The sequence below is a fragment of the Dermochelys coriacea genome, chromosome 2 (assembly GCF_009764565.3).
Source record: "Dermochelys coriacea isolate rDerCor1 chromosome 2, rDerCor1.pri.v4, whole genome shotgun sequence".
Lineage (NCBI taxonomy): Eukaryota > Metazoa > Chordata > Testudines > Dermochelyidae > Dermochelys > Dermochelys coriacea.
The window spans coordinates 203,881,470-203,894,809 of NC_050069.1; the positions used below are offsets into that span (position 1 = coordinate 203,881,470).

General features: G+C 38.3%; 1 protein-coding gene across 37 annotated transcripts in view; it reads left to right on the forward strand.

The window, feature by feature from the left end:
• The window catches only part of SATB1 (SATB homeobox 1), a 109,549-nt gene that overhangs the window by 76,109 nt on the left and 20,100 nt on the right, over window positions 1-13,340 (forward strand). For all 37 annotated transcript variants that reach the window (XM_043509049.1, XM_043509065.1, XM_043509071.1 and 34 more), the window contains one exon: window positions 1,724-1,879. In XM_043509049.1, the coding sequence (XP_043364984.1) occupies window positions 1,724-1,879 (156 nt within the window). The remainder of the gene's footprint in view (window positions 1-1,723; window positions 1,880-13,340) is intronic.

Consider the following 13,340-nt stretch of genomic DNA (forward strand, 5'->3'; position numbering starts at 1 on the left):
TGTGCATCCATACTAATATCAGACACTCATGCCTCACAGTAGAAGGCAAATACAACCACATTCATGCTTTTCTGTTATGAAGGCTCATGATGTTTAGCAATGGCATCTCTAGTTGCAGCTTGTGTGCATACTTGCACTGCTGCTGAGAAGCCTCATAGGCGTATCCTCAGTGGAGCTGATGTGCACTCTTAATTTATGGACCATATTTGAACATACTAGGACTATTCTGGAGGGTGTATAGTATGGATTACCCACAAAATTGGTCTTTTTTGTTCAGAGGGCAAGGGGTTAACTAAACTGCATTCCCCCTCTTATCCCAACCCTTTGACTCATACTTTTGGGGCTCTGCAGTTGTTTAGAGCTCATGCAAAGTGGGGTTAGAGCTATAGTTATTCATCATCCCATCATCTCCTCCCTTCACATCCTTGGGGAATTTAAAGCCCAAGATAATGTAGACTCTGGTCCTGACCCTGCAAGTTGATTCATCTGAGCAGACCCCTTGTGGCTATGTGGACCTTCAGTGGGATTTTGTGGGGTCTAAAGGTCCACCTTGCCTGCATGTATCACCTGGCAGGTTCAGGGCCTCAATTGAATTGGGTCGGGAAGGAATTTTCCTCCAGGGCAGATTGGAGAGGCCCTGGAGGTTTTTCGCCTTCCTCTGTAGCATGGGGCATGGTTGACTTGAGGGAGGCTTCTCTGCTCCTTGAAGTCTTTAAACTATGATTTGAGGACTTCAATAGCTCAGACATAGGTGAGGTTTTTCATAGGAGTGGGTGGGTGAGATTCTGTGGCCTGCACTGTGCAGGAGGTCGGACTAGATGATCAGAATGGTCCCTTCTGACCTTAGTATCTATCTATGAATCTATGAATGCTCGTGACCCCATTATGCTATGGCCACCAACTGGGAGAAAAGCATTACCATCATACCTCCTCAGGGAACTATGCTGTCCTGAGGCCAGATTTTCCCCCACATTTCTCCGAACATCTGCAGGTTAGAAGTGCCATCCCCATCGCCTGTTCTGCAGAGGTATGGTGCACACTGTGCTGTATCCTTGATGGGGTATGGTATGGTGTGAAAAACAGTTTAGGTGTACATAAGTAAAGTACAACTAACTAGACATTATGGTAGTTAGAGAAGGCCCTCCCTATCCCCATTTCATGGATGAGCAGAGAATTTCAATGTGCAGCATTGTAAACTGATTTTTCATAGAAGATACAAAAATAAACATAACATACAAAGATTAAATCTAAAGTGACAACTGTATTACATTTGTATGATGCAACTGACTGTACTGTCACCAATCAATATATATCTGTCTGCATTTTGATTTCATTGGTGATCCTTTTACACTGCAGTTATAATTTTTAATTGTTTAGAGGTGGGGGAAAGACTCATTTCAGGATTTGAAAGTCTCTGTGAGGCTATTTCCAACCAACTTATTTGATTATGTAATTTGTAGTGGTCAGCTACACTGACTAAAATACTGACTATTTTATTTTGGGTACATTCACCTGTAACAGTGTGCAAGATTTTCTTAATGCCCATTTTCCTGAACCATGGATAATTCATAATATTAAACTACTGAAAGGTTGAAAAGAAAGAATCATGAAAGGAAATCTGAGTAGGACTGAATAAAAGCATACAAGGGAGGAAGACACTACTTGAGGAGAAAAGTCACTCATTCATAATGGAAAAATGACAATCTCATAAAATATTTTCTAGGTAAAAACAGCTACTGTTGCAACGGAGAGGAATGGAAAACCAGAAAATAATACCATGAACATTAATGCTTCCATATATGATGAGATTCAGCAGGAAATGAAGAGAGCTAAAGTGTCTCAAGCATTATTTGCAAAGGTTGCAGCAACCAAAAGCCAGGTAGGGACTCACCAGTTATCAACAAATTACATTTTATATATGATTTTTGCTGTCTTTGTGATTGGTTTTTTATATTAATTAAATTATTTGTTGGGTTAGCATCATGTAGTAATACAGCTACTTACTTTAGGACTCAGCAATAAATGTAACTAAAGGATACCTTTTGTTTGCCAGAATTGAAAAAAAGCAGACTAAGACGTTGCCCCTAACAGTAAGATAGGTTTGTTGTCTGCCCAAAGGTTAGATCCTGGAGAGCCAAGATTGTCAACTTCTTAAATTCATAGTGACTGTGAATGAGTAAATGCTCTAGGCTCTATGCTGCTGCAGTGTTGATCAGGTGACTAGTTTTGGCAATAACAGGTGTTATAACTAGAGAGTTTGATGTTTTGATTTTGTGGGGGTGGTTAGTGCAGCTATTGGATCAGCTAGAGAAGTGTCAGAAGTGCCCTTTGAGGAAATAGGGACACAATGGAGCTGTATGGATGTAGATACATTTGTTCTGCTTGTTTAGCAAAACAATAGGGTGACCATATTTCCCAAAGAGAAAACAGGACACCGAATGTGGCTGGCCCGAGCTGCTTGCCTGAGCCTCTCTCTCTCTCTCTCTGCATAGGGCTGATCCGCACCACTGACCTGAGCCTAGCCTCCCTTCCCCATGCGGGGCTGGTGTCGCTGCTCCCCTGAGCCCTGCCTACCCACCCCTGCACGGGGCTGGCAACTCCACTTGCACGCGCCCCCTCCCCCCCATCTTTTTCCACACCCCACTTTTTTGACAAAAGTGTGCATTTGTCCTGTTTGCTCTTGCCAACTTTTGCAGAAAAGTTGGGATGGCCGGAACAAGGCTTAAAAAAGAGACTGTCCCGACCAAAATGGGACAGATGGTCAACGTAGAGCTTCAGAAGTCCACAATTCCAAACCAAAAGGCAAATTATTTTATGAAATATTATTTACAAATTTAAAAGAAATAAGGGTAACATATCTAGCCATGTAAATTTAATCTTGGATAGACATAAATTATAACCTTGATGAAACATAGTACTTGCACACACACAAAAATGTGTTCAATTTTAACCCTCCGCTATTAGGTGTTTCTATAACAAGTTCTTAAAAATTGAATAAAATATCAAGTTTAGTGCAGGGGAGCTATGTTACTTTTATGCAAGGGAAGGAAAACCAGTGAATAAGATACTCTTGTCAGTATGTTTGTCTCAGATGATTGCTGCATGATGATTCTAAGTAACATATGTTAAGAAAGCTCATCAGTGTGCTCAAAAGCAAGACTCAAGTGAGAATGTGCTCAAGTCTCAAGTAGAGTGCAGGGCGGTCAGACGTAAAATGGGAAAGAAGACGACCATATTAACACCAACACTGGAATAAACGTTGACAGAAGAAATAGAGGCTCCACTGGTTGCCAATTTATTTAAGTCTGCTAAATTATTAAGTATTCTCTAACTGCCCAAAACTGCTTCTGAGAGAAAGTTGCTGTCTTTCGGTGCCCATTAAGCTGCTAATTAAAATGTGATCAGGTTTATGAATGTTTGTGGACCTTCAGTGTTGTAGTATGCATTTTTTTTTCCTTTTAGAATTTTTAAACTTTTACTTTGGAAATATTTGCCTTTTGGGTTTGTTCCATTTCATTGTAGAGAATGGATGTTCTTTAAGTTTTATATGCTGTAAAGAATTACTTCAAGGGATATTTTGGAAATGTTATATCAAAATGATTAAACTCAAGCTGTGGACTGTTAAAAAATAGATAGATAGACAGATAGAGCGAGCTTTATAGGCCACATGCCTGCCTACCCTTCAAATCGCAGTCAAAGTGATAATTTCTACAATAATATGTTTCTTTTATTGTGGGATTCTAAACATCAAGTGCTGTTTAAACATTAAATGGAATTGTTTATGTTAGCACTGTACTCAGTATGTCATACATCAGGCCACTATAATCTCCCATGGAATGTAAAATTCTGTCATGAATCATGGCTGGTATATCGGAAATAACTGTAATTTTTGATTGGAAATTATAGGGCTCTTGAAACATTTCTAATTATGACAGAATGTTACAACAGCTTCAAACCTGTGTGCTGCTTCAGATGTCTTTATTTACATGTCAAAACTGTGTGTTAAAGAGAAATGTCCATTTTGTTCACCTCTCTACCTTCTTTGGCATTATAAGCAGAATTGTGGTGTGATTCTCATATACAAGCCTGTGTGATTTTTTTGTTTGTTTTTGTCTGTTTTTACCTTTTCACATTTACATGTATTTTTGCTTAAATCTGTATATTCCAAACTACTCAGGAAGGATAGTCCTTCCAATGTTTGCTTTAAAAATGCACAGATGGCCAGAGGAAATAACAGTAGATACCAAAAAAGACAGTATTATTTTGTTTGCATTACTTTAAAATTGAGACTTGTACAAAATATACCAGAGATAGTGGCCCTGAACTTCTTCCCCTTCCACTGTGGAGGTTGCTTCTTTTTCTTGGGGGTTACTTCCCACCTGTTTCAGACTGCATAAAGTTAATTTAGATATACAACAGCCTCTCAAGATAATTCCTTCCAGCGACAGAGTCACAGGCTCTATCCAGCTGGACTGCCAATATGGTAAAACATTGGATCATGGCAATATCCAGAGATGCACTGAGGAAGCTTGAAAGGTGGGTCTTCCATAGTTGGTTGACTGTTAGTCATCCTGTTACACGTAACTCCATTAAAATGTGTTATCAAGCCTACAGCTTCTAAGCTTATAGTTGTATTATGAAGCTTGACCACTATGCAAAGGAGAGGTTTCAGAGTAGCAGCCGTGTTAGTCTGTATTCGCAAAAAGAAAAGGAGTACCCGTGGCACCTTAGAGACTAAAAAATTTATTAGAGCATAAGCTTTCGTAAGCTACAGCTCACTTCATCGGATGCATTTGGTGGAAAAAGCAGAGGAGAGATTTATACACACACACACACAAACATGAAACATGTTCATGTTGTTTCATGTTCTCTGTGTGTGTGTGTGTGTGTGTGTGTGTGTGTGTGTATATATATATATATAAATCTCTCCTCTGCTTTTTCCACCAAATGCATCCGATGAAGTGAGCTGTAGCTCACGAAAGCTTATGCTCTAATAAATTTGTTAGTCTCTAAGGTGCCATGGATACTCCTTTTCTTTATGCAAAGGACAGGGACTTATTGAGACCGAAATCCTCCCTCATCTCTAAGCAAAAAGTGACTGGTGGTATTGGTGAGGAGCTCCATTGCTCCAGCATCACCAAGAATATTTGGGTTCCATTCTTTTCTTTAGAGCTAGGGTAGGATACCACTTGACCATCACTCTCCAGTGGACTGGATTGGGCAAGAACACTTTCTCCTTCTCCCATCCTACTTGCAAATTACGTATTTGTTTAGTTGGGGGGTGTTAAATGGCCAAAGGTCAGAACTTGTTCTTTTCTCTGACCTCTTGATGCTGTACGCAAGCTGGAGTAATTTCACTGTGTAAGATAGGGACGCTCAGTACAGGTGGTGAGGATCTCATTTACATGACCTCTCCTCCAAGCAGTTCCACAAAAAGGTAAGGACAATTCTTTAGTGGAGGGACCTTTGTAACAAGCTAATCTTTCTCCTCATGAGCTTAGGTTGTTGAGTAGCAGGTATCCACAAGGCTGTGGGACTTGCATGGCCTAGAAGACTGTAGATATATTTCTGCTGAATAGAGCACTGGAGAACAAAGTGCCTATTAAAGGAGAAACTAAGGAAGTCTGTATTTAGGCAGGGTTAAAGTAAAAACTGAATATCTAGTCTATTGTATTAGAGAATCTGGAAATATAGGACCGTACATGGGCCTGCCAGTTTACAAAACAGATGAAGATTGAATCCCAGTTCAGCAGAATTTTACAATATAAACTAAGTCAAGAAAGTAAGGGAGCGGGGGAGAGATTAGGGTGATAATAGTAATATCGTTGCTGTTGCTTAGAGGAGTGATATTCATTTCTTAACATTGATTATTTGGTGGGTTTTTTTTGACTGTCCATAAGCCTCCTGGAGGAAATGGGTCTATATGGCTTGTAAGATTAAATGATCAGACATTTGGGAGGGAGGTAGAGATGGGTGTCCTTTCCCCCCCCCCCCCCTTATTTTTGAGATTTTACTTCAATATCTTCTGTTTATCTTAGAATTTTCTCTAGCACCCATCAATGCATTATCTAAACAGTGAATATTAGATTTAAAAATGTACACTATTTATTTAGAAAAAAACTTAGTGCATTTATACTGAGGATCTAAATGATTTAGAATTTTGTAACTCTGTCATAGCAACTTTCCTGTATTTCTTTGAATTGTAACCAACTGAAAAAAGCACATCAAAGTTAAAAACTGTTAATTTTTTATATTGTTTGGACTGGCTAATAAACTTTAAGTAGACTACCCAATAATAAAATCTGATCTAAAAGCAGAGCTTTAGAAAACACTATGCAAATATAAGAAACATTTTGAACACGTGATATATGCCTATTTGTGTTCTTTTTGCGAGGTTAACCAAGGTGTGTGTTTGCTAAAATTTAAACAAACCAGCTCCAAAATAGGTCAGAACAAAACACAAAATAAACCCCTGCATATATATTTTCACTCTACATAGTACTTTTCCAATTTAATCATTTTGAGATTTTATTAAAATTGTAATATGATAATCTGATTCAAATAATTATGAAAGCACAATTTTTAATTTCATTGTTTCAAAAAATGTTGATTTGGGTAATAATAATTTGGGTAAGGTAACATGGTTCAGTAACTGTTCGTTGGTTACAATGTTTTCATATGGGAACCAGAGATGAATTTTTTTTCTTATGATGGCAGATGTTGAAATCTAATTTTATTCCACACAGACCCCCTTGAAAACTCTGAGACTTAAGCTGTATGTCAAGCAAAGAGACATTAGTAGCCCTCCATAATGTTTGTTGTATTTTGAGGTGTTACATGGGCTTGTCTGAAAAGGTGTAACCTGCACATGTTGAAGTCAAATGGCGAGGAAAACAGTCTGGTGAAAATCAGCTCACGTTCAGAGGGGATTTTTGCATTCAGCAAACACACTATGAAAACCTGAGTAACATGAGTACTGTATTTTGAGTATTGCTTTGTTACTGTAAATGCCTAATATATCATAATTTAATGCTGTTAGTCTGCCTAGTTCTTCCTAAATCTGATGCCTTACTACTGGAAGAATAAATATAAATGGGGAGATAATGTTCTGTGGCTCAATCCTGCAGGGTTCTGGGCATTCCTTTTGAGAAGCTCCCACTGAATAATACCTTGCTCTTGAAATTGGTGGGAGTTGAGCTCTAATTTCAGAGATTTAATTTTGGAATGGAAGTAAGAGTACTGTACTTCTAAAAATCAGATATAGTCGGATATCATTTTGACCCATTTCTTTTGCAGTATGTTATACTGTGTTGCCTAATTTCCTGTCCGTCTATGTTTGTCATTCTAGTTGGTTAGGCAGTTAGCCTCTTTGAAATGGACAGGTTTGCATGCATAAGCGTTGAGGTGAATCAGTGGTTAGGGACACACTATAAATTCTATTCTTGCCTGCTAATGTGATTATTTTGTACTGTGGCATTTCTTCAGAAGTGTCCAACTTTTCCCTTTGACAGCTCAGAGCTCCCTCTGTTTTTAACCTATGCATATCAAAGAACATGGTATAAGGTAAAAATAGAATTAGACACCGAATTTTAGGTTTTGACACATGGATTTGGAAAGAGTTAATTTGAGAAGAGAATGCTAAACAATGGCACTAAAATTTCTTTTGGCATGCAAATACCATGCTTTTCCTGACATAAATATTTTCAGAATAGGCCATTAGAGTTCAGGTATATATAAAACCTTGCTTTTACTGGAAATTTTAATGTTGTTGTAAACCTAGTGATTTATAGTGAAACACCGATGTTTATCTCACTTTTTTTAACCAGCAGTTTTATAAATGCTATATGTTTGATCTGTTCTCTTTCCCACACAAAATCTAAGCTATATTCTCAAATAAAGTCGTTTTTAAACAGTTTCCCTCATTGAACAAGTATTATATATTGTAGATCTGGCAAGGGAATGCCATTACCACATATGTAATGATCTATTTAAATACTTTCTAATAGGAAGGTAACCTTTTATTATCTGGAGACATCCTTGTTATAGTATGGGAGCAAGGGGAGGAGGGGGCTCTTTGAGTATATATTAAGAGACACCGTCCCTTCACCATTCACATTCTGCCCAGCTAAACCTTGGTCTCCGATTTGGGCAGACAATGAGTCTCCAGAGTGGGATTTGATCTTTTAATCATCATATCCCATCTATCTGGAATTTATTCTCTTCTTTGTCTCCTTCAGAGTGACTGCCATTTCCTGTTTTTAAATCTTGGCTTAAGAACTTTTTTTCTTCTTAAGCTTACAATGGATTCTCGATGGTGCGTAGGGATATTGCATATACAAGATGCTAGATAAAAATAAAATGTACTGTTACATCTTTCTTCATTTCAAGTTTCCATTCAAATCTTTGCTTCTATAGGTAGAAAATGTTAGCAATATAAACACCTCATATAATGGGTCTCCTTTTTTGGACTGCCCTAGTGTAGTTTCTCTGACGGTTTCCATGAGCAGCAGGAGTCAGGACAGGATCAAGTATCAACAGGAATGGAGGGGGAAAGTGCAAACTGGGAAAGAGTGATTGGCTTCTGTCTGGGATCAAGAATTGCTCCATAACACCGTGTGTCATTCAGTGAAACTGTGAAACTTGGCAGATAATGCCAATTTGTTTTTCACAAAATATCACATTGCAAGTCGTAGAGTTCTTTCTAAAAGAGGTCATGGAGAGTGAAATTTCTATGTTTGACAGCAGAAGCAAAAGATAGTACTAAACGTCCCCAAGACTTTACCTCTGCCCATATTCTCTAACTTTCACTATCTTTCTTCTTAGAAGTAAGAGTAAGCACTTCAGGAAATGACTGGTCTTTTAAAAAAAAAAAAACATTTCTGGAGAGACTGTAGGCAATAGCAAAATGGGGCAATAATTTGACTGTCTTTTAAACTGGGGTTTTGGTTCTGTTCCTGGCTGTAGCACAGGATGTTTGGGACCTTGGGCAAGTCATTTGCTGTTTCAGTGCTTCGATTCCCATCTATAAAATGGGGATAATATTCCTCGCATCACAGGGATATTGCGAGGATAAACTCCTTAATGTTTGAGGTGCTCTGATACTGTGGTGCTGGTTGCCCTAGAAAAGCTTTATAAATAAAATGAACCAAACAACACTGACTTTTTTATGTCAAAGAAAATGTATAAAGTGAGAATGGAAAGCATTTCAATACTAGATTAACCACCCCATAGCTCTTTATGGACCACTCAATACCTTCAACAAATAAAGAAGATGAAAAGACTCTGCCCTTATCTATGCACAGGCTAAAACTGTTTTCTGAACTTGTACACGTGGCTTACAGCTGATTCATGTTAACGACACAAACCTGTCCAGTGTGGATGAGGCAATAAGTATTTTAAATAGTGTTATAAAATAGCTATCCCACTGAATATCCTAATACATTAGCCTGAACCAATTTTAAGTATCTACACCTGTTTCAGAAAACATTATGTACAAGATCTAAGAAGAGCTTCTCTAGAGGAATGGGTTGCACACCTGTCATACATTATTCCTGAGTTAATCTTTAACACCTTCATAGCCAAGTCCTGCAAGAGATCCATAGAGATCTGTGGGAGTTGAAGGCACTCCACACCTGACAGGATAAAACCCTCCATTAGCCTTTTGCAGACTGCCATGAAAATAGCAGCAGCAAAGCACAATGGCTAGTTGAATGACTCTGTACTGGGGGGGGAGGGAATCCTTGTCTGAAAATCAGGTCTGAAAAAGGTCTGTGGATGTATACAGAGAAATTGTCATGTGTGGACAACATTTTGCAGAATCTAAAGTCCTATCCAAAAATTGAGCAGTGTTTCCTGACACTGAAATGTTCATCATAGTTATTGCAATTGAAGAAACCAAAGTATAAGATGAAATATAGTTTAGCACAGTCCATAATTTTATTGTTCTAATTTTTAGTAATTGATTTTATTTGACTACAGACATCAGGTCAATTGACAGTATTTTAACCATCTCAGTAGGGTTTCATGATAAAGGGAAAAAAAGTCTTAATTATTATAACTTCACAGTTTTGGAATCTTTATGTGTAATATTTCTGTGTAATTTCTTTTTTATAAGCATGTTTTAGACATGCATTGTGTACACGCTGTTCCACAACCCATCAGGCTTCACTGTTGCCTCACTACCTCTGATTCAGTAAATCAGATCATAGGCAGCATGCTGTCATATAATAAGGTGTCTGATCCTTATTACCAGTTTGTTGATGCACAGACTCCTTCAAATTGACCATTGCAACACATGGTTTCCCCTGAAACTAGCTGTGATAATTAGCGTGGCTCTAATGAGACAGAATGTCACTGATCTTGTGCTGAACTGTCGAGTATCGACGCTACGGATGGGAACTGTCAAAGCCTGCCATCTGTGACAGAGCTTGGCATATTCCATTTGCAAGACAGAGCATGCTCAATAGAGTGTTTTTAAATGATCCATTTCTTGTTCAGGGCTCTATGTTCTGTTAAAATGGAAGACCTATTTTTTAAAACTTTTTTGCTATGCTAAGCCTATTATGACATCAAGATGTTACCAATTTTGAAACCAATGTAATTTATTTTTTATCAAGCTCTGTTTATTTGTTTTTCGTGGTTCCTCCCCCTTCCAATTATTGAACCTAGTCATTTTAAAACCATCAGTGAAGATGCCTTTTATCCAGTTTTAAACAGTGAAGATGTTTGTGGAAATTAGCCCATATGAAGCAGGATCATGCGCTAGTTGTATGGAAGAATTGAAATGGTCAAGACAGTAGGATTTCTAGACTCCAGAGAACAGTACAGCATTTTGCAGGACTGAAAGTCCAGCACCGCTTATCATTCTAAAATATGCTTTGTTGCTTTTTATTTCCTCCTCCTTTGGCAGACCACACAGGGCTTGTTCTGAAGAACATTTTCACTAATCTGATCAGGCAGCCAAATACGCCGGGAAAACTGCTTTAATGATCCCACTAATTACCTCAAGTCAATATGAACTGTATTATTAGACTGAGGGAAAATATTCCATTAGGTCTCCCCCTTGGGAGTTTCTCCGCTTTGTGATGTCACTGAAGCCTTCGCCCTCTCGCTTGTAATTAATTTTATTTACACACGCAGGCACGCACAAGGTCACACCTGCACAACCGGAGCTGGCCAGGGAGCTAGTGGCACTCAGGCTTAATCAGATCTGTCATAATTACCATTCTGCATGTTTCTGACACACGCTGTGAAATATTTCAATTTAACTGCCGCTACCAGCACAACCAGATGTAGTGTGAGTGTGGCTGCATTGGAAATATTATTCCTCAGGATAAACTCTCTCCTCCTCCTTTTTCCTCCCACCCCTCTCCCTTTTACAGCTAATGTGGCACAGAAGCTGATGTATCCTGTAAATCTTGAATGCAGCGCTAGATTGATAACAGCAGATTAGACAGTTTAACCACAAACAGCTTGTTCATTTTTTACAAATGAAAGCCACATGTGGTGTAACTAAAATTTCAGGCCTCTTTGTTGTTGTTTGTTGTTGTTTCCTTCCCTCTTCTCCCCCCCCCCCTTTTTTTAAGGTGTGATTTTCACTGTAAAGAAGGCGAAATCAAAGTCCATATAGGAAAATAGAGGCATTTTGTCTAATTTTTCAAGACTGTTTTACTGAAGGTCATTTGCTCAGGACTTTTATTGGAAATCCTTCTTGCTTACACAAAAAAATGAAACAAGAATATGCTTGCACTGCTTTTCATCTCTCGTTCTTTTTCTTACTTTTTATCTCTGCTCACTTTTTTTTTTTAAACAATTTCCTACTAACGTGCTGTTTTAAAAATGATGTGCTAGGAAATTTCTAGTTTTGATTTTGAGGTGGACTAAAAATAGAGCTGGTCAGAAAACATAATTTTGATAAAAATAAAATTCTAATTTTTATCCAAAAATGCAAAAAATTAAAATATTGTTCATTGGCAACTGGGAACTTAATATTTTTTTGGCCAAAAACTGCTCAAATGGAAAAAAACTCAAATATTTTCAAGGAAATCAAAAACTGCCTGCAGAAATTTTTTTGTCGATAACCCAATTTTCCAGTCAATTTTTTTGACATAAAGTTTCATCATTGTTAGATTAGTTTTAAACTGTCTACTTATAACTAGATCACTTTGTTGGCATTTTTTTTCCATTTAGGATTCCTGTTATGTAATTTTGAGAAGTTTTTATTTATAAGGGTCGAAACAATTCTTGTAACAAGAAAAATTATGTAATGGACCGGAGTGGAATTGAGTAGGCTCGTTGGGTAGTTGTGACTGGTAGATGTATGGGCATGTTCTCCTAAGATGAGCAGTATTATACACAATACCATTTGCATGAAGTCTATTCTCATTTAGACACTGCTTCTATGGTAGGTGAACATTTTTTCTGAATTAAAAGTTCATTTATCCTATATCCTTTGTCGGTCATTTTAGTGGTGGAGTGGTTATTTTGGTAGTTTGGGAGCTGTGGTACGAATAGTAAAATATTCAAAATGAGCTAAATTGGTAGGTGGAGGAGGAGAACTTCTTGGAGGCACAATGAGCCAGAATCTTAGGGCCAGCCAAGGTGCACATAACACAGGGCACTGCATGCATGGCAAGTCCTTCTGTGCTGAGTTAGAACAGCTGGAGGGCTGCTCTAATGTATATAGGCTGTTCATGGCAGCAGGAGGGCTGAAACTATAGCTAGGAATCAGTGGGTATCTCAGCAATGTCCCCTTTCTTCAAACATGCTCCCCATCTTGATAGCAAGAAAGGGCAGTGACAAAGGAGCTTGTATGCTGGCTCTATGTCACTGGAAGATCTCTTAGCTGTGGAATGATCCTCATAGGGCTGGATCTATCATCTCTATGACTAGAATACCCTAAGGAGGGTGATGTAGAATGGCTGCACCAATGAAGAATCTGGCCCAGTAGATCCATCTGAAGAGCCCCAAAGAAGAACTATTGTAGGTTCTGGCCCTATAGCTAATTCAGAATTCAGTTGGTGGTGGGGTAAACGGGAGGGTAAGAGAGGATTCAGCTGAGAAGAGATAAAAAATTCAATTTCTTTCCTGGTTAAGGTTTATACAAAAGGTCCAGAGATCCTCCTCTCATTCTCAGAAAACCATATGACAAATTAATGCAATCTGGAAGTCTGTTAATGCCAAAAAATGAGGGTGACACCCTTTCCCCCTCCTTTTTCAGTTGTTTTATTTTTAATTTTTTCCTATTTAGGTAAAGTGTTTTGGCTCCTACACTTCCAGATGCGTAAATCAGCTCTTCCCGAGGCAGCACCTGCTGTCTGACAAAAGGTGCTGTTTCTGGC